The 25,137-nt window shown below is 38.2% G+C and overlaps 1 protein-coding gene across 1 annotated transcript in view; it reads right to left on the bottom strand.

The window, feature by feature from the left end:
• Positions 1-25,137, bottom strand: part of opn7b (opsin 7, group member b) — a 57,769-nt gene that overhangs the window by 6,645 nt on the left and 25,987 nt on the right. Inside the window, exons 2-5 of the mRNA XM_030734543.1 lie at positions 11,062-11,134; positions 4,218-4,305; positions 3,969-4,131; positions 2,690-2,817 (exon numbers count right to left, since the gene is read on the bottom strand). Coding sequence (XP_030590403.1) covers positions 2,690-2,817; positions 3,969-4,131; positions 4,218-4,305 — 379 coding nt within the window. The 5' untranslated portion in view covers positions 11,062-11,134. The remainder of the gene's footprint in view (positions 1-2,689; positions 2,818-3,968; positions 4,132-4,217; positions 4,306-11,061; positions 11,135-25,137) is intronic.

The raw sequence follows: 25,137 nt of genomic DNA, 5'->3' as shown, positions 1-25,137 counted from the left end.
GTGAAATTTTCATTTAATTGATTCTGATTCTCCCCCTTTGGCACTTAATTTCACCCCTCCCCAGAACAGAGCATAACACTGGAAACAGCCAGGTGTTTTTGCTTTAGCAGCATGCATTTAAAAAAAAAAAAATTTCTCAGCACAAAAATGCATTCATATTTATATTTCTACAACACCTTGAGCTTTCCATTGAAATTGGTTAAAAGTTTGGGAAGACACCACAATTGTCAGCCCATAATGATCCTTAAAGGAATCTTTGTTTTGCTGAATTATTTGATTAATGCTGAGTAAATTAACACAAATCTTTTTCGGATTTACTAGAACCACACATATGGACTCAGTGAAAGGTTAATAAATTGAACTTACATAACTGAATGAAATTCAGCTGGCAAATGTATGTTGTGTTCATCTAACTAAATCAAGACAGATTCAGCATCCTTAAGTTTTCAGATGGGGATATTATTGTGGCATGACAAAATTACAATTAATTACAATTGAAATTATTTATTTATTTATTGAATTAGAGAAACCCAAAAATGAAACAAACACTGGAAGGCAAACAAAATGGGCTTTGAACTGCTTTCACACTAAATCTCAAAAATACAAAGACTGACTTTCATTCCATTAAGAAATATTAGCTACAGGTTTGAGGCAATTTCATGGATTCATTTGAACAGCTAAAGGGGCACTCCACAAAATCAGCAGCTACCTTTAGGCCTTTGAGCTGGTTTAACTCATATCAGTGAGCCTCTGGTTAGCTGTTAATAGAATTTAATGTAATGAATTCATAAAGGTTAGCAGGAAACAGATAAAACAACACACCATGCTCCAATTTCACCTTAAGGCCAGTTCAAGTCCAGACAACCCAAAAAGTCTAATGAATAAAGCCTGGTAAGTTATTTAGTATTACATGTGGTGAGAGAGCAAATGTGGAAATCAGACATGACTTGTTCATCCTAAACTTTAATGATAATGGAACAAAGTAATTCATCATATCATTCAATAAAGAAAAAATAAATAATTAAGGTGTGCAGGAAAGAGAGACAGAGAAAAAGACAGATACCAGTTTGGCCTCATTCAAGGCACTGAACACTGATGTTTTAATTTGGGGCAGCTCACAGATAAGCTCAACATGTCTTTTTGTGTCAGTGCCCGATGAACACAGTTTAACCAGCAGTGAGCTATGTCTCTGACCCATGCCATCTCATTTTAAAGGACTGGGTAAGCAACATGATTTTAAACATGAAGGGCTAATGCTGTGAAAGGGAGTATTGCCCCTAATGTTGTGAAGTAGTTTTCAATGCCTAAACCTAGTTTTCATTGCCTCAATCTAACAATTTTTTTCATATAACTAAACCTAACCACTGAATCAATGTGAAAAAAAAAATGCAAGTGCAAATGAGACAAATGAGCAATTGAAACCAAAGCCAAACAAATCTCAAATAATCAAAACTCAAAAATCCAAATGGAGTAATAACCACAAACTTGTGTACTCCACTGTGACTCCTCCAACATCTCAGTGCAGACTTTTCCCACTAACATCCAGTAATGGCTGGTTAAGGCACTGACTCCAAAAGACACCTTCTGGGCTTATTTGTGATGTCAGCTGTATCTAACAAAAGGGTATTATTTGATGCACTGTGATGTGAATGTGTTGGGAATATCTGTATTCTCTTGATTCGCTTCTCTCTGTCTGTTTTCCTGTCATACCCCCAAATGCCTGAAGCAGATTGCGCTCTCTCTGAGCCTGGGTCTGCCACAGGTCTCTTCCTGTTAAGAATTAGTTCTTCATTCTCACTGCTGCCAAGTGCCTGCCGGGATAGTTGAATCCTTGGGAGTCCTTGTTATGATACCGTAGGGTCTTTAATTACTGTACAAAGCACCATGAAATAGTTATTGTGAAGTGGAACAAAAACTATATCTGATTAAAATGGTGCAAGGAAGCTGTAACAGCTATGACCAACAGCTTCTGATACACTGTTATTCACACAGGAGCAAACCAACTGCAATAGATGTCACCCAGGATCTGGAAAGAGGCAGGGACACATGCATCGTACACCAACCGTGACCTGAAAATCGCTGCCATACACAAACATATCCCATGGGGCACATGTTTAATACAGGAGTGAAGCAAAGTAGCTCAGTGAGTGGACATAGTTTTGGTTGTGATTCATAATGAGTTGCATAAAAAAAATTGAAATGGAAAGTGTCTGAAAGCTTGCAAAAATGTTTCTGTAGACCATCCATGGAAAACTACATAATGGAATTACATTTCAAGCAAACTCACTGGGATCACAAATGCCCCTAAAATGATAGTCAACAGATTATTCATTTCACTGGTTTCACAATAGCTGTAAACACAGATAAATGCACATCCTAGTGGCTGGCCTGTGAATGCATATAGACATGCACAAAGTAGCTAGCATTATAGTATACAGGGATATCTTTAGATGCTGCACTGGCACTGCATTGAAATGAATGATTAAATAGAAACAAATCACAATCTGCTACTGCTTATGTGTGCTCTTCTAATTGATATCAGCATGCCTTTGATTATCTTCAGCACCTCAGCTCAGGCCACTATGAAACATCCACATACTGGTCCTCAGTGTTAAAATAATACTTTTACTGTGATTATAGCAGTTTCATATGGAATCATGATGTAAAGCATAAAAACGGGTGTTGTTACCGTAGTTAGGGCAGCAGACCTTGAGCCAGCAGACACAAGAGAGCACCGTCAGGTTGGTCAGACTGCACAGACCAAACAAAACACCACAAAAGGCGTACACAGTACAGACTGTCTTATTAAACAACCACCTGAATGGAGAGAGAAACAAAACAGAACATCTGTTACCCACTCATATTAAACGAGGGTTTCTCTGCAAAGATTGGTAATACATTTTCTGGTCTCCTGAATCATATTCAGCTGTAGTGCGCAGTGATGCACTCCAACATCTAATGGTGCATTTGACAGCTAATGGCAGCAAATACTCAAGAAATAAGGTGGAAGCAGGAAATCACGGGAAGTGACAGAAAACAGAAAAGCGTGGTATGTACTAGAACAAAGGAGACACACATGTTTTCCACAATACATAAACATTTTTATAAATATAGCAAAGAGAAAATATAAAAAAATAAAAAAAATAGGAAAATTATTGTCCAAATATCAAGAACAGTGCAGTTAAAAGATAGATATTCTATATTGTTTTTTGTGTAAATACTTCTTAAACTAATACATCTGGAACCTTCACACAGAGTTAAACTGACAATGCTGCATTTGCATCTGCACCACAAAGGGCCCTGTTATTCTCCTCGTGTCTTTTTCAGCATTTTTTCAACCTTGAGTAGCATCTGTGGTCATCCTCTCAGGCTGCAGTTGGGCTTAACAACCTTGGAAAGCCTCAGAGGTGAAACTGAGGCCAAAAAGTCTGAATGACTTACTGCTGCTTACCAAGCTCTAAGCTCTGAGTACATGGTAAGAATTACAAGTAAAAATGATCTAAATATCAGAGCATCAACATTTTTTTTTTTATCAAAATAGAGCTTAGAGCTCGCTCTGAAAGTTTTAAGGAAAAAAAAAAAAATCAAACGTACCATTAAAGTGTAAGGTCTAGTATCTTAGCCTTGCAAATCTAGCGTTATAGCATATTTCTGTAAATTTTATTTCTTGAATTCATTTTGTATTTTATCTGGTCAAATATGATAATTTTAAGTCTGAAAGTATCTAAATTACAAAGACTTTAATTTGTCTTTTTAATTCATATAGTAAACTCCTCCTCAGGTTGTTAAAGCCCTTATTGTTCTCAGTGCTAGCGGCAGCCTTGCCTTTCCAACCACTCCTCTAACCTCACTCTTTGTCAGTCTTTTTCCTTCTGTCCTTGTTCCTCACGAAGATACGGTATGTGAATAACACAAAAGCTGAATAGATGAAAGGAGCAAGACTGATGAAAACCCAAGTTGTCACTCACATGTGTGTGTAGGCTGAAGATATTGCAAGTGGAAACAAGGTTATGGTCATGCTCAGGTCACTGATGGACAGGTTTACCACAAAGAACTCTGCTGGCTTCAAGGAGGACTTCTTTCTATAGGCCACAAACAGCAGGATGCCATTCCCGAGCACTGACAGCACACCTAGGAGACAGAGCAGTGCAATGTAAAGACCTGATGAATTTGAGTCCAGATTAAAAGGACTAACCTTGGGGTGATAAATCACTCACCAAAAATGGTGTAGAGAGTTCCCATGAGGAAGTCATTGTCTTTTGATATTTTAGACACGAACAGAAATGTTTCAGAGGCATTTCCCATCTAGAACAAAATAGAAAAACAGACAGGAGTAAAAAAAAATGGAAGAAAAGTCAGAATGTTTTCCCCCTCAGGCATTAAAAAAAAAAAAATGAAAAAAGTAAAAAAACAAAAAACTGAACGCAATTGAGCACATGAACACAACAGCAAAACATTCAGCCTAATCAGCACCGTTTAAATAAGAAGCCAAACCAGATTCAGTCTTTGAAAAATGCCAGTGGTTCACAATCAAGTATGTGTTTCATCATGTATATCTCTCACAGTTATTTCAATTCAGTGACAATGCAATAGCCAAGAATGAAATGGTTTTAAAACTGTGTTTAAAGGTCAGCTCTTTCAACACTTTTCTGGAGGTGGGAACATACAGTATCAGTCACATAAGTGAACACTGGTGAACATAAGATGCTCTGACCCAGTCATCTTGGGGGCTACCCCACAAAAAGTGCGTATGATGGGCACATGAGCATCGGAACTGAATCATAGAGCAATGAAAGAAGGTGGACCATGTTTTTCTTTTCCATTATGTGGCTAAGCACATGTGTGTCATTGAGCCAAGGCAGGATGCACTAGTGGAAGAAGGCTTATGTAGAATTTTCTGCTGTCTGTACTTGAGTATTTATTTTTCTGACAACTTTTTCTTTTACTCCCTACATTTTAACACAAATATCTGTATTTTTTTACTCCTTGTGTTTCCTAAAAAAAAAAAGGTTTAAACAAGCTCATTACTTTAGGTTTAACACATTTGAGGGAAGTTTTTATTTCACATCACCGCACACCTTCAAATGGATTTGAGCCTAAATTGAGGGAACAACAACACGTACAGCGTAAAGGGAGCAAGTTTTTTTTTTTTTTTTTGTGGCAAGTAATTTAAAATGCAACATTTCTAACAGCTCAAAAAATATCAGCAAATACACAAACTGTGTGCAGTGGGTCACACTGCTAGTTAGTCTGCTAGTTAAAGGTGAAAGAGAAAAGAGTGAGAGAACTTCACTCTGAAATGTAGGAAGATGTAAGAGAGACAAGAAGAGGGCTTATATTTAAAGGTAAGGACTGCTCAGAGGCATTTGATAAACTGGAAATTTAAATTTTACATGTAATCATGTCTTCATTTTTAAAAATTAGATATTGGATCTGTACATGATGTGAAATTATGTTTTTTCATATTGTGAAACATCCTGCAAAACAAACTCAGGTATACTAATTTTTTGTTATTCAAATACAGGGCAGTTTAGTGCAGGATAAACAGATTAGCTTGCTGTACTGTGATAAATTTATGGTAAATCACTGTGTTGGAATGGTGCACAGTGGCTGTGGTGTTCGTGGTCAGAGTTCGGTTACATTAAGTGCAGCAGAGATGACTGATTCACTGAATTTAATAAAGACAGTATAAACAGCATTCTGTCGGTGTATGGAATGGAATTCAGCTAAGGCAGCTTGTGAAACATCTGCTTACATTTTGTTGAATTCATTTATATAAATCCACAAAGAGCAGCAAACCTCAGAGCAGAAGCAGCACAGGTCAGGTGACTGCAGCCTTTACGCAAAGAAAATCTACTTCTCTTTTTGCTCACACTGAGCCACTACAACCAATCTTAGGGTCTGTTTTTTCTGTCTGTACATTTGCCACCTCTGCCACCTACTAAAACATTGTCCAGACCACATACAACCCTTGATGGCAGCAGTAGTCCCTGATGGCAGTGGAGTCTTTCACCAGGATACTGTGCTCTGCCAAAGTCCAATAATTGTTCAGGAATGGTTTGAAAAACAACATGTTTAAGGTGCTGGTTTGTCCTTTTAGTTTTCCAGATCTCAATCCAGTTAAGCGACTGTTGGATGTGCTAGACAGTTAACCGTACAATTAATTTTTTTTCTTGGCACCTGATAACATAGGACACCCTCAGAATTCCCCTGGAGTCCATGCCTCTGCAGATCAGAACTCTTATGGTTGGACACTGGGACTTTACAAAAGGCTAGGCAAGTGGTTTTAGAGCCTCCCCGTGCTTCTGTTGGAAAAGTTCTGAAAATTCACACAATCAAAGACTGGATCAGAGAAGAAAAAAGAAATGAAGATGAAGATGATGCAGAAAAGAAGATGGTGCAGAAATTCAATACAATACTACCCTTCATAATCACACTTATCTTAGAAAGCAGGCAGCGATGTGCATGCACAGCATGACCTGCTGCCAATACAGGTTTCATTGTGGCAACGGCAAGTTGCTGAGGCAAGCTTTCTAAAGGAATTTATGGTTGGAGATAAGATGGAAATATATTCATAGCCCTTCTATTTACTCAGTTACTTCACCTGTACTGAAGGGCACAGGCAGGTTAAATCACCTGGGGTCAAGAGTGGACCTGCTTGTGTATAAATCCCTCAAACCATTCACACTGGAATTTATCTTCAAAGAGCCAGGGATCTTTTTTTTTGTGGGGGGATTCTAATTTAATTTCACGTGGCCCTTATGTGACTAAGCATAGCTTGTAAGCAGATATAGTCCTGCTCATGTTTGTGCACAAGTGTAAACACTTACCCTTGTATTTCCATTTGTATTAAGATATGTGTGGTGAGTGTGTGTGTCTGTCTGTGTGAGTGTCTCATGTACCACATGTACTAATGACAAATTAAAAAAAACAAACTCATTGCACTCAAATGGGATCAGTTAGGATTTCACTGTTCAGTATAAGTTAATTATTATTTTTTTTCTTATAAGCTGCTGTTATATCACAAATAGTAAAACCACTACACCTGGTTAGGTGTATTAGAAATGTTTGCAAATGACCATAATACACAAACTTCCATCCGCATCAACATCATCATTTGACCGAAAGATGTCGGGACACCCACAGCCACCTTGTACCATACTTGATTGTTCATTGCCCTCTCCAAATCCGACCGCTGAATCCCCCAAGTCCCTCGCGGTGACACTGGGGAACGTTATTCTCCTTGAGTGCACGCAATCACTTGGTTGCAGAATTGACTGGATCACTTCACCCCATGCACCATGACAGTGACCTCCAAATTGGAAGCATCGCTTTATGAGTGTCTGGAAAATAGGTGGAATGTTTCTACTCACATATAGCATGCTCTGACCAGTGAATGTTTTGGACACGTCAAAGCAAGTTGATATGTGCTCCATCTAGCCATTGTTATTGACGCATGGTTAGCATCCATGTCTCAAATTCATAAATGAGGACTAGTTTGAACAACGTGTGAAACAAGCTGAATTTTTGGTTGTTAGCCAGGCTAGAGTTCCACATGTGGTTAAGCTTATTATTACAAGCTGCCCTCACTAGTGCCTTACAGGGCTTCATGTCCCTTTCCAAGTCAACAATAAAGACCCAAGGTATCTGAAATCTCTGACTTACTTGATGGTTGCACCTGCCAGCGATCATAGGTGACAGTTCATGTTTGTAGTGATGTACTCAGTTTTACCTGCATTACAGTATAGGCCCACTGGTTTTGCTGTCTTTTCAAGGGCCTGTCAAAGGGATTCTGCATTAACAAAAAGACCTGATAACAAGGCGAGATCATCTGCAAATTCAATATCAGTAAGATACTTTGCATGGTGCCACCAACTGTGCCTCGGATGGATTCAATTGAAATTGAACTGAATTGAATTGAATTTGTAGGCCCTTGTCATTGATAGTATCTACTGAGAGGTGAAGAATATTGTCTAGAACAATGATGAGAAGAAATGATGCCAGGGTATCACCCTGAAGGACTCCTGCTTCAATACCAAAGAATAGCATTTTACCATCTGATATTTTGACTGTGGCCTTGGTGTTTATGTAGAGTGCCTTAATTGCATCAACGACAGGTTGTAGAATACCATAGCAGGAAAAAATGGTAAATATGGTGTCTCTATTGATGGAGTCAAACACCTCTCAAAAGTCTACAAAACATATGGTGAATTCCTTATTCAGCCTCTTCCTTTCCTATATTACTAGACACAGATATAGTATTTGAGAGATTGTTGATGGTCCTTGTCTGAAACCATTCTGGTTTTTGTGCTGCAGAGGATCCACAGTGAGCACAATGCCATTTAGAAGAAGCTTTTTGTAGATTTTGGCAGCAATTGACATTAAAGAAATGCCTCAGTGGTCACCTGGAATGAACCTCCAAGTTTAGCAATAAATTTAGTTAAATGGCACTAGTGACAATCAAGTCACTAGTGCCTTAGTGGGCACTATGTTTTATTTAAGGAACAGGGCTCCAATGAAATCTGATCTTCACACCATGAAGGTAATTTTTGCACAAAACACGAGAAGGTCATTGAGATTGTTGATGAATACTCCACTGAGGCAGGGTGCACACATGAAGGAAATTCAAGACCATTGTTATGGTTCCCATGAATGATCAGACAAACTCCAAGCAGGAGGAGTGATGTTTATCTGGATGGTACCAGCTGTAACTCCTAAGGAACTAAAGGCCTGTCTCATACTGACTAATGTTCATGTGCCAACAATCGTGAGAAAACTGATCAACAATAAAATGCAGGAATGTACTGCTCCCCTAAAAAAAAAAAAAAACACTGCTGCACATCTGCTTTTTGCTAAAGATGACATGGAGGGCTTTTGAAAAAAAGGTTTTGAGGACTGACAAGACAATAATATTTTCCCATTTGTGGAAAATAGTGGTTGTTTTGAGCCCGGAGCTTGTACTACAGAGTAAATTTGGGGGGCAGGTTACATGTGCAGCCTAGGTTAGCATAATGATGTATCCTGGTAAGAAGTGAACTACCTGAAGTTACCTCACTAAGCCTCTAACTCGCAGTGACAGTGGGTCATGCAAATGTAATAGAATGTATAATAGAGTTTTTAATGATTTCTTTAAACTGTTCTTTTTCTGGGGTAGGATGACTGGGCAACGTTCTAATGACTTAAAACAAAAACAAGAATTGGGTGCACAAGTTTGAATTTATTTTGGATTTTCTCCAATCCACACAGGGTCATGACAATTTACACACTATTGCATCACAGGTTATATTGTCAGGGATGGTTGCAACAGTCCGAGATGTTATGTTCATGTTTCCATACATCCAGAAGAAGTTGTGTGACAGTTCACAACCCTTTAGTAACCAAATCAATTGTATATGCATGTGTTTTGTTGTTGTAGTTGCATATCAGCCAACACAGTGGCTGCTTGTGCATCATCTCATACACTGCTACCTATTGGCCAGTTATGGGAAGTTGTTTTTGTTATTTTATTTAATATTTGAATGTAATTATCAGGGTCAGGATTAGTCAATGCTGGCAGTAGTGACAGTGGATCTGAGGATGCAATATCATTTTCTGTTATTGTTTTGTTAAATACATCTTTTTCTGGTTCAAAGGTCAAACACATGGTGTCCAGCTGGGTGGCCATGTTTGTAACTCCATGAAAAATAGGTTCATAAACAAAATTTCAATTGTATTGTTTTTTCATGCCTAAAGTGGAATAAAAGCATTAACATCTATGCCGCTCCACAGTAGTGCCTCATAAATAAAAACAAACAAATGCACAAAATCCCAAGATACTGCATTTGAAAATGAGTAATGGGATAAATGTACTCTCGAGAGTGCACCCAGACTTTTAGACTTCATTTTAGGTGCAGTTCTGAGTATTTGCAACAAGTGGAGTGTACATGGGAGCCAAGCCAAACTTCCATTAAGGTTTTATATGCCTTAATGAATAAATATTGAATATTCAGTATTCAAACATTTGTGTTCAGCCTTCACATCACGGTTGGACTATCAGCAAGTCTATTCTAAATGTTTACAAATGATGAAAAATACTCTACACACCACATACTGGAACAAAGCTCTTGCTAAAATAGGGATATTTGCACACAGGTGGTCTATGCCTATGGCCTGAGTCATTTGTGATTGTGTGTCATGAATAAGGTGACACAACTGGTTACTTCAGAGGGAGAATACCAGTGAGTGATTTTAAAGGCTCTGAAAAAAACCAAACAAAAAACACATGGCTATGGTACAGGAGAAGAAGAACATGCAGTTGGACAAATGTGACCTGATCTGGCAAAAGGAGTTGCAAGTCACAGGTGTGGATTCTTAATCCAATAACATATGAATCAGTGCGCTGTATTGCAGATCATTTCGGGGTTCACAGGATATTCTTAACAACAAGGGAGAGACGGTCGTGTCACAAATGGTCACTTTATGTGCAACATTTGGGTGTTGATGTTTAAGCTCCATCATCTCATTTAATATTCATATTAGGCCTAATAAAATGTGTTGGCAGCTGTGGTTTGTTAGTATATTTATAAACAAGAGCTGCCAAAATATGAAAAATATGTTTATTAATATAAAAACATATTTCAACTGTCATTCTGGTCAGCAAACGAACCAATCGACTAGAATGATGTGCCATTTAGGTTCAAACCAAATATTAAAAAAAAATTGTTGTTAGAATGAGCAAGCAAATGTCTTCAACCTCATTTCAACTATCTGGAAAAAAAAAAAAAATCAGGAATGTTGATGCAGGTTGTGCAAACAACTATTGCAATAAAAAATGTGTATAGACCCTGGGAATGGGTATAATTTGAAAGCCAGTTTGCAGAAAAAGCTGCAGCAAAAGGTTTCTCATTGGAAATGTGTAAGTTCATATTATTGAACAATGAATAATATTAGAAAAGCACAAATGAGGAGGGGAAAATTAATTACAAGAGGTTGAAGGAATGTAACGAAGCTTTAATCTGTAGTTTGTGTGTGTAATGTAAAAATCAGTTTTAAGATAGATGATAAAAAAAGCAGATTGCTCACTGTTTCAGCATAATAGATGGTTTATGTCAGGTCCAGAAGATGCCTGATAGCAGTGCTGTGCATCCGGGGTTGCCTGGGAAATAGATCAGGAAAGTTGTAAAGCAATGATTTATACTAGAGAGAAAATAGAATTTTTCTTTTTTTTTTTTAATGCAGTTCTTTCAGCAATACTGTACTGCAGCAAATGCAAAATGTGATGTGTTAATAGAAAGCAGTTTCTTAATTAAAAAGATGAAATTGGGGAGTTACTTTAGCAAATTTACATTTATGCTGAAATTTTCCAGAAAGAGATTGACAGATGATACTCTGTCCATCCATCCATCCGTCCACCCACCCATGCGTCCATCCATCTGCTTTTTTTATTTTTAAAGAAAAACAAAAAATGGTAACAAACAAATATAAAAACCCACACATTATCCAAGGCAAAAATATTATCATCCAAGGCAAATCTACAAATGATTTCCTGGTATAATGGCACTGGAAGCTAATCTACATCCAGTAGGCTGATAGATGACTGATAGACTACAGCCTTATTTATCAACAAAGCCAATATGAAGGTTTACAGGGTCTTAAAAAGTGTGATAGTTTAATGTATAAGCATTTTATTAAATTGGGGTCACATCTAGCAGAACATATAGCTCTCTTTGAATTCTTATCAACACTGTGAAGGCTGCTAAAACTGCCTGTCTCAACTTAAGCTTGTCTTCTTTCCTACAAGTGACATGCTTCAAAACAGAAGTATGGTAGAGAAAAGGTATACACACACACACACACACACACGCACACACACGCACGCACACACACACGCACGCACACACACACGCACAGACACACACGCACGCACGCACACACACACGCACGCACACACACACACACACACACACACGCACACACGCACACACGCGCACACACACACACGCACACACACACACACGCACAGACACACACGCACACAGACCTTCACATGACACTGTATCTGCCTGTCTGTGTGATTATTTACGTCACCACCCACTTCCTCCCTTTTACAATCTGCTCTCCTTTCGACAATGTCAGGGTTACAAGGGGCAAGACTGGATTAACAGTCTGAGAAGCTGATGTCAAGGCAGAGACACTTGAAATGAGAAAATGAAAGGGGAGGGAGGCAGAGCAGGAGAGGAATGCATGCTCACCCCCATTAGTTTGAAAAGGGGAAAGTGCAATAAAATGTAAGAGTAAGTAATAACATGATTGTCAGCTGGTACCCGAGTTGTGGAATTGGAACTAATCACTGAAGAGAATGTCTTGGACAGCTTAAGCCTTGCTTTCATACAACTGGAACTTACAGTCTTCACAAATTACATATACGGACACACAATTTGACAACAAAGAGCAAGGGCAAAATTGTCATGGAGATAGAAGGAGGTGGAAATGTTATAAAAGGATTGTAGGCTGGGGAAAATAGGCAAGGACAAGTGAAGGATGAGAGAAATCCTTTAACTAAAACTGTCAGAAGCATCGAGTTGAAAGTGGAATGATGGAGATTAGTCATAAGAAATATGAGACAAAGAGAAAATTTAGTAGAAATAAAAAACATCCACCCAGCTCTTCCATATCATTGAATACCCTTGAAGTAAGCAAAGTGATTAAGAGAGCTGCATGCAAGAGTCAAATCTTTCTTCTGAATTTATTTGGAAAACAAATGACTGTTTCTGATTCACTGATCCCTGAGTCTGATATCAAAGAGAGCAGCAAGGGAATGATAGTTGCACTATTTGAATCTACAAGTCTTGAGTCTCTGGAATGGTAATGTTTAGCCCTCTATAGCATGGTGTTGCCCTCAGGCAACAAGCCACAGTTTTAGCATATTGTTCTTTACAATTTTCATTTATTGATTTTTTAATTTTTTTTTTTTAATTTAATGACTCGTAGAAGAGAGCTTCACATTTGACTGGAGGGTTGAGGAATCCTTTCAGGGACCAAATCAGCGCCAGCTACTGCTAAGACTAGCATATTTTTTTATACATGTTTAAATTTAAATAAGTATATAAAAACATATGTGCATGTAAATGAATCTCCAAAGAAGTATATTAGGTTGTTTAAGGACAGATTTTGATTTCAAATAGTTGGGGCTTACAATAATTTTTTTCTTTTATACTAATACCAGCTGTATGTTCACAAGTCTTGGAGCCAGTTACTACACTAAGTCACTTCGCTTTAATATTGCTTGTTATCAATATAAGGACGACTTAGATAAATTAAATCACTTCCTGAGTGAACTGCTTGATTTGCAATTAATAAAATTATCCTTAAATTGGGAAAGTGCCATCATAAACATGACTGACTTAATACAGATATAAATATTACTGTTTATACACTTGGTGTTTAACTTAACAGCATGTTGCTTTATAATTAAAGCACAGCAACAAGAAGCAACCTGTCTCCTACAAATAAAGTGATGCCTGATGCATAGGAAGAAACTACTGCCAGAATCATCTTTGGCAACAGTGTAGTTTTTGCTTTCTTTATAGTACACAGTGCCTTAATAACAGATACATGGGTTTTGCAAACTGCATTGCATCTGTTGTTGCTTTTAAACTATCAAAGCACCTCCTGGTTATTGGTTTAATGTTACTGAAGCATTAAAATAACAGATTATGTTTTGCAAGTTAAGTCAATGTTCACTTTTCAACATTTATTTTTTTTAATCACTTTTAATAAGTGCTTTGTGTTTCTTAAAACCGCCATGATGTGTCTTTGGTCCCAGTACAGGCAAAGGGACTGATTATCTCTGCCTGGAGAGCATTGGTTACTAGGGAAAAATGTGTATTCCCTGACCGGTTGCTGAGTGGTTGCTGGCAGTTGCTAGGTGAAAGTAATCACAAAGATGTATACAGTGTTGCACTGAAAGCCTCCTTGTGATTGCTTTGGTCACAACCAGGTTCCTGTGGTCCCCTGGAGTTAAAGCTACTGGGGTGTCTGCATACACTCCACCAACTACTCACTGAGTTGTTAAAAAAAAAAAAAAACTGTGAAAAGTAAAAGTGCAATGCAAACTGGAAACATTGACAGTTTGCCTTCAGTGTTGCACTTTTTGAAATGTGTTGGTTTCAGCAAGAAAGCGCAATGCTGACTTTGAGGGCAAACATTCACTGTTTCCGGTTTGCATCACACTTTTTTCAAGTTTCACAACCACTCAGTGGTTAGTTAGTTATTTAGTTAACGTTTATAGACAAGTTGCCATCTTCCATTCAAACTATGGGTACTGTGGTAATCTGTTAATAACCAAAGCAATTAAAATGGGGCTTTTTGTGCAGTCCCTTTTTAGTGACCCAGTGACAGCCGGCAACCTCCACCAATCAGTTACCAAATGGTTGGGAAATACCCATTTTTGGCCAGCAACTTGATGTTGCCAGAGGGTTGCTGACCAGTAGGAGCTAGGCCTTAGACATCTTGAGCAGCTTGAGGGAAAATTAATTAGATGCTTTTCTGTATGGTTTTCATCATAAAAGTTTCATCATTTTGTTGATACAAGCTATATATTTTGCCTCCCTGACAGGACATATGGGAAGGTGTTAACCAGCTGTGCCAGTTTGACACGGTCAATCTCCAGATCTCCATAACTACTTTGTTTTTATGACTAAATGTCAAAACTATACCAAACATTCTCCCCCTACAAGTAACTATAAAACTAATCTAAGTAAAGGACACCTACTTCCACAGGACTAAAATTAATTATGATCAGACCAAACTCACCAGAGAACTGGACTCACATGAATCTTTTACAGCTATGTTCTTTTCAGTGATATATTTTCTCTGCTAATACTTATTGTTCTTTAGTATGGGATGCCAATGTGATTAAATAATGATAGCCTCCTTCATTTCCTTAGGGCTTCATTCATCCAGCTGGCCTATATCCGTTTCAGCTTGAAGTCATAATTTATCATTGTATGCTTCATTCGGTTTTCATATAGTTATCCTTCAGAAGCACTCTCTCCAGTATGCAGTTGGCATGCTGTAGCAGACAAAGTTACCAGATGAACAGAAAAGGACTGATTGCAGTTACAGTTTTTATTTTAACTTGTAATGAAAAGGAGTGCAAAAAAAACTTTACAGTTTTCCTTTATACACTTACTATACCCTTTATTTATGCAGGTACAACATTTCACTGAGGTTAAAATCTGGCAAAGGGAGCAGAAACTGCAACAAATATAAGTAAAGAAACATCTGGATCATATACAAAAGCAAATCAAGAACAAGAGCAACATCAAAAGCAGTCAAACTGACCTACAGAACTATTTTCTCAATCCTTTAAAATGGACATAAACTCCCCCATCGTAACCACTTCTTACAACTTCAGGTACTTCAGTAGATTATTCCAGAAAACAGGGGCAATGCATTTAAAAGCCTTTTTTTTTCTAATTCTGTTCTGATTCTAGGAAAAAAACATTTGCAAAATATTTTGAGAGCTGTCTTAATTGTGCTTTTTATACATATATGCAAACAGATAAGAAGGAAGCAGCCCAGAAGGAGATTTGTCTATAAAAGCCAAACGATGGGAAGGTCTGCAGACATGCAGAGATGGCCACTTAGCAGCAGACGAAGAACAGTGATGTACACAATTTCTTACTGGTAGACAGTATCTAATCTCTTTAGGTGCATTTGCAAAGAGCTGATCACTTTAATCCAATAAAGGTTAAAAAAAAGTTACAGAAATCAAGTGTTTCCTCACTTGGACTTTATAAAAACACTTGGAGATAAACAAGCCACTTCTAGGACATAATGAAATGTTGCAAACAATCCGTTTTTGTTTTTTTTTAAGGCTTTTTGCACTATTTGTGACCATGTTTTCTTTGTATACCTCTTTAATTTTGTCAAGTCATTTGCCAAATCTAGGTGTGTTTTATATATATTGGGATAGATGTGTTTCCTTTATTGTTGCCAGAGGTTTTATTCTGTAGTCAAGTGTCAGATGTGCCAGTCAAATGTCAGAGCCAGTGTGCAGAGTTTTGCACAAAGTGAGATGCAGAATGGCCAAAGTGCAAAGCAGAAAATGATTTGCACTTTTGGTGCTGTTTTTATACCATGTTTTTTTCTGAACACCCTCAATTATTACTGAGGCACTACCTTTGAAACCATTGCTTGTTGTCGGTGCATTCACCAAGGGTACCACACTGACGCACTACTTATGCTCAGATACAGCAGTGCAGGTAATACTGATGATGTTGGCTACCTCAAGGCAACATTTCATGTGACGTGAAGGAAGTCTTATGACCTGACCCATAAGCCAATTTTTTTCTTATCTTTTTCTTTTTTTTTGTGGTTGTTCTTTGTTTCTTCTACTTCACTTTGAGAAGTCTTTGAAATAAATAAGCTCACTCAGTGTAGGCAGTAACAGGCATTAATGTGTTGAATTATGATAAAACTATATAGCTGCATACTGGATCAGCTGTATTGCATTAGTCCAGCTGTGAGCTGAAAGACACGGATTCACATTTCAAGTTCATTAAAAGGCAGAAAAGAGAGAAAACAGTAGTAGCTGTGTGAGGTCAAGTTACTAGAAGCTTACAAGTCTAGTTAAACTTATTAACGAATGCAAATCTTGCTACAGTGACCTGAAGTGTGCATGCTTGAAATCCAAATGTACAAAAAAGGAGTATAAATAAAATACCCAGCCTGAGAGATGCGTCTTTGAGAACTGAGCAGAGTCTGAATTTGAAGGAAATGTTACAGTGGGAGCCAGTTATGACAAATAAGCATGATTATTTCTCCCAGAACCCTCCTTCCCCATCCCCAGATGACAAAGGAAAATGAAGAATCCTTTCCCCTAGTCATACTACTGCCCCCCCTTTTTATTTTCTCAGCATTTGTATCTCACCCTTCTATGATAAAAACTCATCAATCATTTTTTACCCAATAACCCAGCAACTTCACAGTAAGTGGTTTACAGTATGAAAGGTGACCCAAGCTCCGATTGGACACGTCACTGGTAGATTTTGAAAAAGCACTGTTGTCAGAGAGTCAAAAATGTGGATATAATGCATCATAAGTCACAGCAAGTATTAGTGTCAGGGCGAGTTTCATACTTGCAACATTGCCAGTTAGTGCCAGCAGTTGTATTTTCAGCGTTGGCTGCGGTCCAAAATTCCTGGCTCGATCTACATCACCTCTGACAGCATCACTTCATCAATAAAAAATAATACTGTGCAAAAGTCATGACACAACCCCCATTTCTTTATATTTTGCTTCCAAGGAGACCTTCTTGCAATATTTTAAAGTGGTTTTGTGCAACAGTTCTCTGAAGGTCTTTTAAAGTTTATCATTTTCTGCTTTTACTTCTCATTCTTAGTTCTGCCCTCATACCTGACATTTTCATTGGAATGTTTTTTGTTTGTTGAACTACTTAACACGGATCTATGAATAATTCAATGCAACATCAAAAGAAGCGGTTTGTCCTTCATGAAGCCTGGAGATCTACCCCTGAAGACTACTTACAGAAATTATTAGAAAGCTTGCCTCAAAAGAGTTCTGGTTGTGTTGAAGAATAAGGGTGAACATACAAAAATTTGACTTTCAGACTCATTAGAATTGTACAAACCCTATTTTGCCTTATATATTTTATTTCCTTGCATATTTGCAGATGTTTCAATAAATCACTGCACCGATTTCCCTATAAAAATATGAAGAAATGAAGGGTGACTCATGAGTTTGCACAGTACTGTATATCAGTTATTAAAGACAGAGCAGAGTTTCATTTTGATTTGTTTCCTTCATCCTCAACTCTGTTTCTGTTGTCACTTCCTGCATTATGGTTCTTGGTGAGTGAGGGAACAAAAGGAGAAGAAGTCAGAATGCTTTAAGATGCATCCCATCACTCCTCTTCCCTACCACAGTCTATTGTCTTCAGCATATAACCTAACAGGGAGTCTGTTAGGTGAATCTGTAACAGTGAGAATGCTCCAGATCCCACTCCTACCCTGATATCCTGCAGGCATAGGCACTGCATACCCTAATATTGGGAATATCACCAGTGATGATCGTTGAAATGAAAGTCAAGTCACTTTGACAAATACGTTTATGTTTGCTTTCTGCCCAAGTCTGTGATCCATAGGGAAAAAAAAAAATATACAAGTGGTCAGACCTGGAGAGGCAGGGAGATCATGTCTTCAGGTCTAAATGAATTACTGCCATGTGACTGGCTGATTAGATATTGCCTTAAAGAGCAGATGAACAGGTATACTTAACAAAGTGACTGGTGAGTTAGCTTGGTGCAAGCTATTTCATTGATAGTAAGTTAAAATTCACCAAAGGTGATCTGTGTCCTCATGTCTGAATGCATTCCCGGGGTGACAAAGAAAACAGAAGAACAGGAATAGCCAACTGTGCCTCAAATAATTCAGTTACCAGATAACAATTATCTTCTGTTACCATTCACTAGCACATTTTTATAATGAACAACTCAGGTACAGACTTAATCTTAGGCTATGAGACATTCCCACATGAAAATGTAGGTTTGCATATGTCGGGTGGGGGTGTAATTGACAGAAACCAATGTTCTGATCCTACTTCAAAGCTGTTGGCAATCCTTGAAGACTGAGAACTGGGCTGGGACACAGCCAGTATGTTTTGTGAACAACTTCACAAAATGAATTACTATATGCAAATATGGTTAGTATATAGTATCATTTAAATCATTGCCATCTGGAAGATGAAGTAATTTCAGACTTTTACATCACTACAGGGTATATTATTTTAATTATCAAAAGTTGGCTAGACATTTAATTAGAGCTTAAAAATTTCAAGTGCTTACTGGGACATTTGTGTACAAGGTTAGAATCACTACAGCAAATCCAATGCAGTGGGCTACATTTTAAGCTTAATGACCTTAAAATTAACAAACTTTTAAAGTAACAAAACTTAAGTTATAAAAGATTTGGAGATACTTCCTGCATGATGTTTTACAGTGTACCTGTTGCCGTTTTTTTTTTTTTTTTACATGTTCTGGCTTCCCATTTATTATGCCTGTTTCCCTTTGAGCCATAACCTGATTTTGAGGTACCTGACAGAATTCCTTTGTTGGATTTGTTTGCCCCAACTACAAATACAGTGGGATTTGTGGGATCCTTCACCAGGCAATAAAATCTCCTGCCTATTAGATGATCATTATTTATGTCTTCAGCCGTGTGTCAAGTATACTCAAACATGACAAAATTCTGTTTGATTATTTTGCTTTAGATATTTTTGGAAATAAACTTTTGGATTTCTGGAAACACAGCCTGTTAATTTAAATTACTTTAAACAGACATGGAAATTTAAAGCATCTTTTTTCAGTTTGCTTTGGCTGACCAAGAACAAGTGCAAACTGAGCCCTGACAGATTTCTTTAAATCACTTTTTTTTTTTGCATTTGCATTTGGAAATTAGAAACATCTTGTCTCAGTGTGATGCTGAAAAGCTAATTTGTGCATTTATTACTTCTAGGCTGGACTATTGTAATTCATTATTATCAGGCTGTCCTAAAAGCTCCCTGAAAATCCTTCAGCTGATGCAAAATGTTGCAGCAAGAGTATTAACTGGGACTAGAAAGAGAGAGCAGATTTCTCCCATATTGGCTTCTCTTCAGTGTCTCCCTGTTAAATCCAGAATAGAATTTAAAATTATTCTTCTTACATACGAGCCCTTGAATAATCAGGCCCCACTTAACCTTAAAGATCTAATATCATATCACCCCAATAGAGCACTTTGTTCTCAGACTGCTGGTTTACTTGTGGTTCCCAGGATACTTAAGAGTAGAATGGGAGGCAGAGCTCCTCGTTTGGACATTCTCTCTATTTATAAGATTTAGCTTGAAACTTACCTTTTTGATAAAGCTTGTAGTTAGGGATGGTTTAGGGTCACCTGGACCAGTTACACTGCAATAGGCCTAGGCTGCTGGGGGGGTTCCCATGATGCACCAAGTATTTCTTTTTCACTTACCACTTTTATCTGTTTATACGCCATTCTGTATATAATCATAAGTTTTTAGCAATCTCTGTCTCTCATGTCTTTCACCCCCAAATGGTCTTGGCAGATGACTGCCCCTCCTGGTTCTGCTGGAGGTTTTTTCCTGTTAAAGGGGAGTTTTTCCTCCCCACTGTCACCAAGTGCTTGCTCATAGGGAGCCGTTTTGATTGCTGAGTTTTCTCTGTACTTATTGTATTGTCTTAAGCTTACAATATAAAGCACCTTGATGTCACTGTTGTGATTTTGCACTATATAAATACAATTGAATTGAATTGAATTGAATTTAATATTTGCTGAGCTGAGAGCACATCGTGTACAGGTGGGAGGAGGGCTGCAGATAGGTGGAAGGAAGAAAGAGTACCTTAGAGACAAGACAAAGCACATCAGTTTGCTGCAACTTTGGTAATACTCTTTAACAAGAGTTCAGTCATGAGTGAATCATTCTGTATCGAGCAATAGGTTAGTATCAGTGGGTCCGATAGTAGCAGCTGTTCTACTGAAATCTTTTCTGCCGGTCAACAATCCTGATGTAGTGGACACCAGATTACATAAATTGATCAGTTTTGTGTGTTAGTGCTTCTTTTTCAAGCTCTTTGTAATAAAGTAGCATTGCATTTGGTCCTCTTTTTCTTGATTTAGATAAAATGATAGTATCCACCTGTAACCACAAATTCTCACTGAAGTGGTTACTCTGTTGTAGCTCTGTATTTTTGTATATAGTTTTTAATGTTGCTTCTTCAAATAAAAAAAATGTTCTAAAAAGGTGTGTTAAAAATTCTGCGTATAAAAGAAAGTACATGTCCTGGAAATGGTAATTAGATTGCAGCTGAGAAAATAAAATTTTGGTGTGTGATGATGAAAGATTTTCTAGTTTTAAAGTAAAACTGTAGACATTTACTAATTCAGAACAAAGCCAATGGTGATGTAAAATATATCAAATTGTTTTCCTAATTATTCAGATACAACAGAACCCACATTTTTCTGAAGTCACTTTAAAGTTCAAGTGATTCCAGCTTAAGTCAGATCATCTGATGACTCTGATGACTGATGACCTGACTCAGTCACTGGTTGCCTCTGGTAGTGCAGCTGCTAGGATTGTCTCCTTTTGTATTTCACCTCAAGGAGAGGGGATGATAGCCTGCCTGTCAATCTCATAATTACCAGTGTAAAGAAACCAAGCCCTGCCTTTGAGGTTGGACAGATAAAAACCTAAAAACGGTCTTAAATTATTAAAGGACTAAGCAGGGTGTCACAGACAGTCATCCTCAGTTGACATAAAAGAAAATGAGATGATAGCGCTCATATCATGTACCGTAAGCTGTTAAAGTGACTCCGAGGCAATTGCTGTCAAATCCCATCAAGTACATTTCATTTGAAGTCCTCAACTAATACACTGAAACATGGGAATCATATTACTAAAAAACAAAAACAATTTTTTTTCCTTTTTTTATGGCTTGAGAAGAATCCCACAGTATGTAGTGATGCTCATTGTCAAAAGGTGCATTTTACTGCACAACCCTCTATTGTGCATGGCACCATACAAGTGTGTGTGTTACTCCAAACAGTCAAGCTCATATAAATTACATCTTTTGTAGAGGTTTGCTTGCTGTTCCCCAAATAGCCTATCTTCCATCTATTATTTGTCCATCTGTTCACCACTTTGCCTCTGACAAATGCCTCTCAAATGGCACAAAACTCATCATTAGCATTCTCGCTTGGTGTTCTTACTTTGTCTTTAATACCAGTGACTCCACTAACTCATCTATTACTCTCCTACTCTCCCATCTGCTCACCTCAAGTCAAGCTTCTGGCTGCTGCAAACACAAGGCTTGAAGCAAGCGTACTGTATCACTCCTCAGAACACGAGGATTTTTCTTTGTGGCAAAGACATGGATATAAGTGTGTGTGTGTGTGTGTGTGTGTGTGTGTGTGTGTGTGTGTGTGTGTGTGTGTGTGTGTGTGTGTGTGTGTGTGTGTGTGTGTGTGAAAAGAAACCGGTTGGCTTTCCTTTCTCATAGGAATGAAAAAAGAGTTTTTGATTATTTACTTTCAAAAGCTCTCAGGAAACCAGGGTTCAAGCAAATACCAAGTTGCGTCATGTGTATGAAAGAGTTTCCACAAAATCCAAAACCCTTGAAGGAATATAAAGTCAGTTAGCTAGAAATAAATAAAAAATTAGTAACTTATATCCAGAATACAATAATAAAGACAGACAGCAAAGAACAACTGTGAGAAGGGCATATTACATACAACACAAGGCAGACTGGAGTTCAAGTAAATATATGATGCAGTTTAGAACTGGTAATTTTCTTAGAAGTCTTTAAAATAATGAAAAAGAGATAAGACAGTAAAGGCAGCATTCCTATGCTTCTTTTTCTGGCATGTGGCTGATGGTAGCCCAGCCTGCACTTTTATTCTCTTAGTTGATATCCTGAAATCTCAGTGCAAATAAAAAAGCTTTTAGAAACACTGACCCACTCCTGAGTATACAAACAACACAGATGGAAGACAGCCTGCAAGATTAGCTTTGAAAACAGATAGATGAGTGTGAACCAAGCTGAGAGACAGATACAGCAACCAGGCAAAGGGACAAACACTCCTCCAAACTGCTAGACAGGACGTGTATATTTACCCACATGCCTTGCCTAAACAGTGTACCCATATTCCATAAAAGAATGATTTGTTAGTAATCAGAAGCATGACTCATTACTAATCAAATATGTGAACATGACTTGTCACCACAAGCCATGCTTGTTTGCCATAGTATTAGGGGATTTTCAGTTCTAGATGTGGTGAATGTGGACCTGTTTTACACTTAGAGTGCTTGAATTTTGCCTTCTTCTCTCTTTACACATCTGCATGCTGCATATATATATATATATATATATATATATATATATATATATATATATATATATATATATGTAGATGGATGGACACACACACTGTACTTAAGCCACAGTATGCAGTATTTCTCTTCCAGATAATGTAAATTGTGGATGTTCCTGCCAGTTTCAAAGTCTCTATTCAGTTCTGTGTAACAATATTAAACAACAGCTTATTAAACAGCTCAAAGCACTGTGTGCACGCAGCATAGGTTCATGTGTCAGGATAGCAGACTCATTTAGTTTTCACTAATGGATTCTGGATAGCAGTTAATTTTGAAAGTTACAGTCATATATGTATAATTCAGGCATCTATTGTGATTTATGGGTCGTCATTACCATATAGTAAAATTACACACTCTTCTGGACAAAGTTCTCGGATGTCATTCCTGGAATCTACTGGAGCCACTCTCCCAGTATGGGGGTCACTGCCCCGAGTGTGCTGATTACCACGGCCCACAGTTACCTCCAGTGTCCACATTCTGTTGCGCTCTTCTCTCAGCTCTTGGTATTTCTCAAACATCACTTGGTATCATAACATCTGTCACTACGGCCTTCTTCCTCTGCTTTTCCACCACTACTGTGTCCGGTTGGTTGGCCATCACCAGTTTGTCTGTCTGTATGTGGGAGGTCAACAACATCGTAGCTCGGTCATTCTCACCCACCCTTTTGGGTGTATCCCATTTTGACCTTGAGGCTTCCAGGCCATACTCGGCACAGATGTTCCTGTATACCAGGGCTTTTCAACTCCAGGCCTTGAGAGCCCCTGTCCAGCAGGATTTAGATGTGTCCCTGATCCAACACACCTGAATCAAATGGCTGAATTACCTCCTCAGTATGCAGTCAAGTTCTCCAGAGTCCCGCTAATCTAAAACCTCCAGGACAGGGGCTCTCGAGGCCTGGAGTTGAAGAGCCCTGCTGTATACTATGCCAGCCACTTGGTTATGGACTTCCATGTATACCCTGCCTGCTAGTATCTTGCACCCTGCTGTTATGTGCTGGATTGTCTCAGGGGCATCTCTGCACAGCCTGCACCTGGGGTCTTGCCTGGTGTGGTGGACCCCAGCCTTTGATCTTGTGCTCAGAGCTTGTTCCTATGCTGCCATGATTAGTGCCTGTGTTATGTTTCAGCCCAGCTTTGTCCAGCCATTGGTAGGATTTCTTGATATCAGCTACTTCTTCTATCTGCCGGTGGTACATGCCATGCAGAGTGCCACATGAATGCCTGTCCTTCCATGATGGTTCCTGTTCTTGCTCCTCTTCTTTCTTGAGTTTCTGCTACCTGAGGTATTCAATAAGCACATGATAAGTTGTTGCCACCTTCCTGATGTACTCATTCTGGAGGTATTTGGCAGTTGCAGCTTTCCTAGTGGCCTCTTCATGGTTCCCATTTGCCTGTGGGAATGCAAGGTACTTGCAGCTGTCCTTAGTGTCTGCAGTGTTATTTTTCACATTCATACCTATGGGCAATTTAGAGTGACCAATTAACCTAACCTCAGTAACTGCGTGTCTTTGGACTGTGGTAGGAAACCAGAGCACCCGGAGGAAACCCACGCAGACACGGGGGGAACATGCAAACTCCACAACAGACCTTCTAGATGTCCTTCTAGCTGTGAGGCACGCCAGCATGCTGTGGTGTGGATCAGTGAATTGATATCTCATTTTCTCCTGGCATACATTCTCATTGAGTTCCTGATGAAGGCTTTCAGGGTCCTGTTGATCTTGTATAGTTCTATGCATTCCAGGATGCATGTGTGACACTGGGTCATAGGACTTTGTATATTTTGTGTCATATTATATATATATAAATTCTATTTTAATTTAACTGTTTAACCCATGGCTTACAACTTTACAGTATTAATTTCATTTTCTCTTGCCCGCAGTAGCTCCATTTACAATTGTAAGCACTGTAATCACTGCATTTGCATTAATTCCAACATTTATTCCATCATTATTTTCCTCAGTTCTTATACGCATTTTTCCCACATCATCTTTAATGCTGACTTCTGAAGTGTTTTGTTTAAGTGAAATAATGAATTAATTACATGTTGTAACAAATTCACAATTTGAAACAGCACATCCCTGAAAAATATTTTGTATAGTTCAAAGTTTTCATGGATGCAAATGAAAAACATATAAAAATTATTACATTATGCTGGCCAATTTTTGTCATGTGAGCATTGAGCTGTGTCCATGACACTGTCCTTCTATAG

The sequence above is a fragment of the Archocentrus centrarchus genome, chromosome 7, assembly GCF_007364275.1.
Source record: "Archocentrus centrarchus isolate MPI-CPG fArcCen1 chromosome 7, fArcCen1, whole genome shotgun sequence".
Classification (NCBI taxonomy): Eukaryota; Metazoa; Chordata; class Actinopteri; order Cichliformes; family Cichlidae; genus Archocentrus; species Archocentrus centrarchus.
This window is presented reverse-complemented; position numbering and strand designations above follow the sequence as displayed.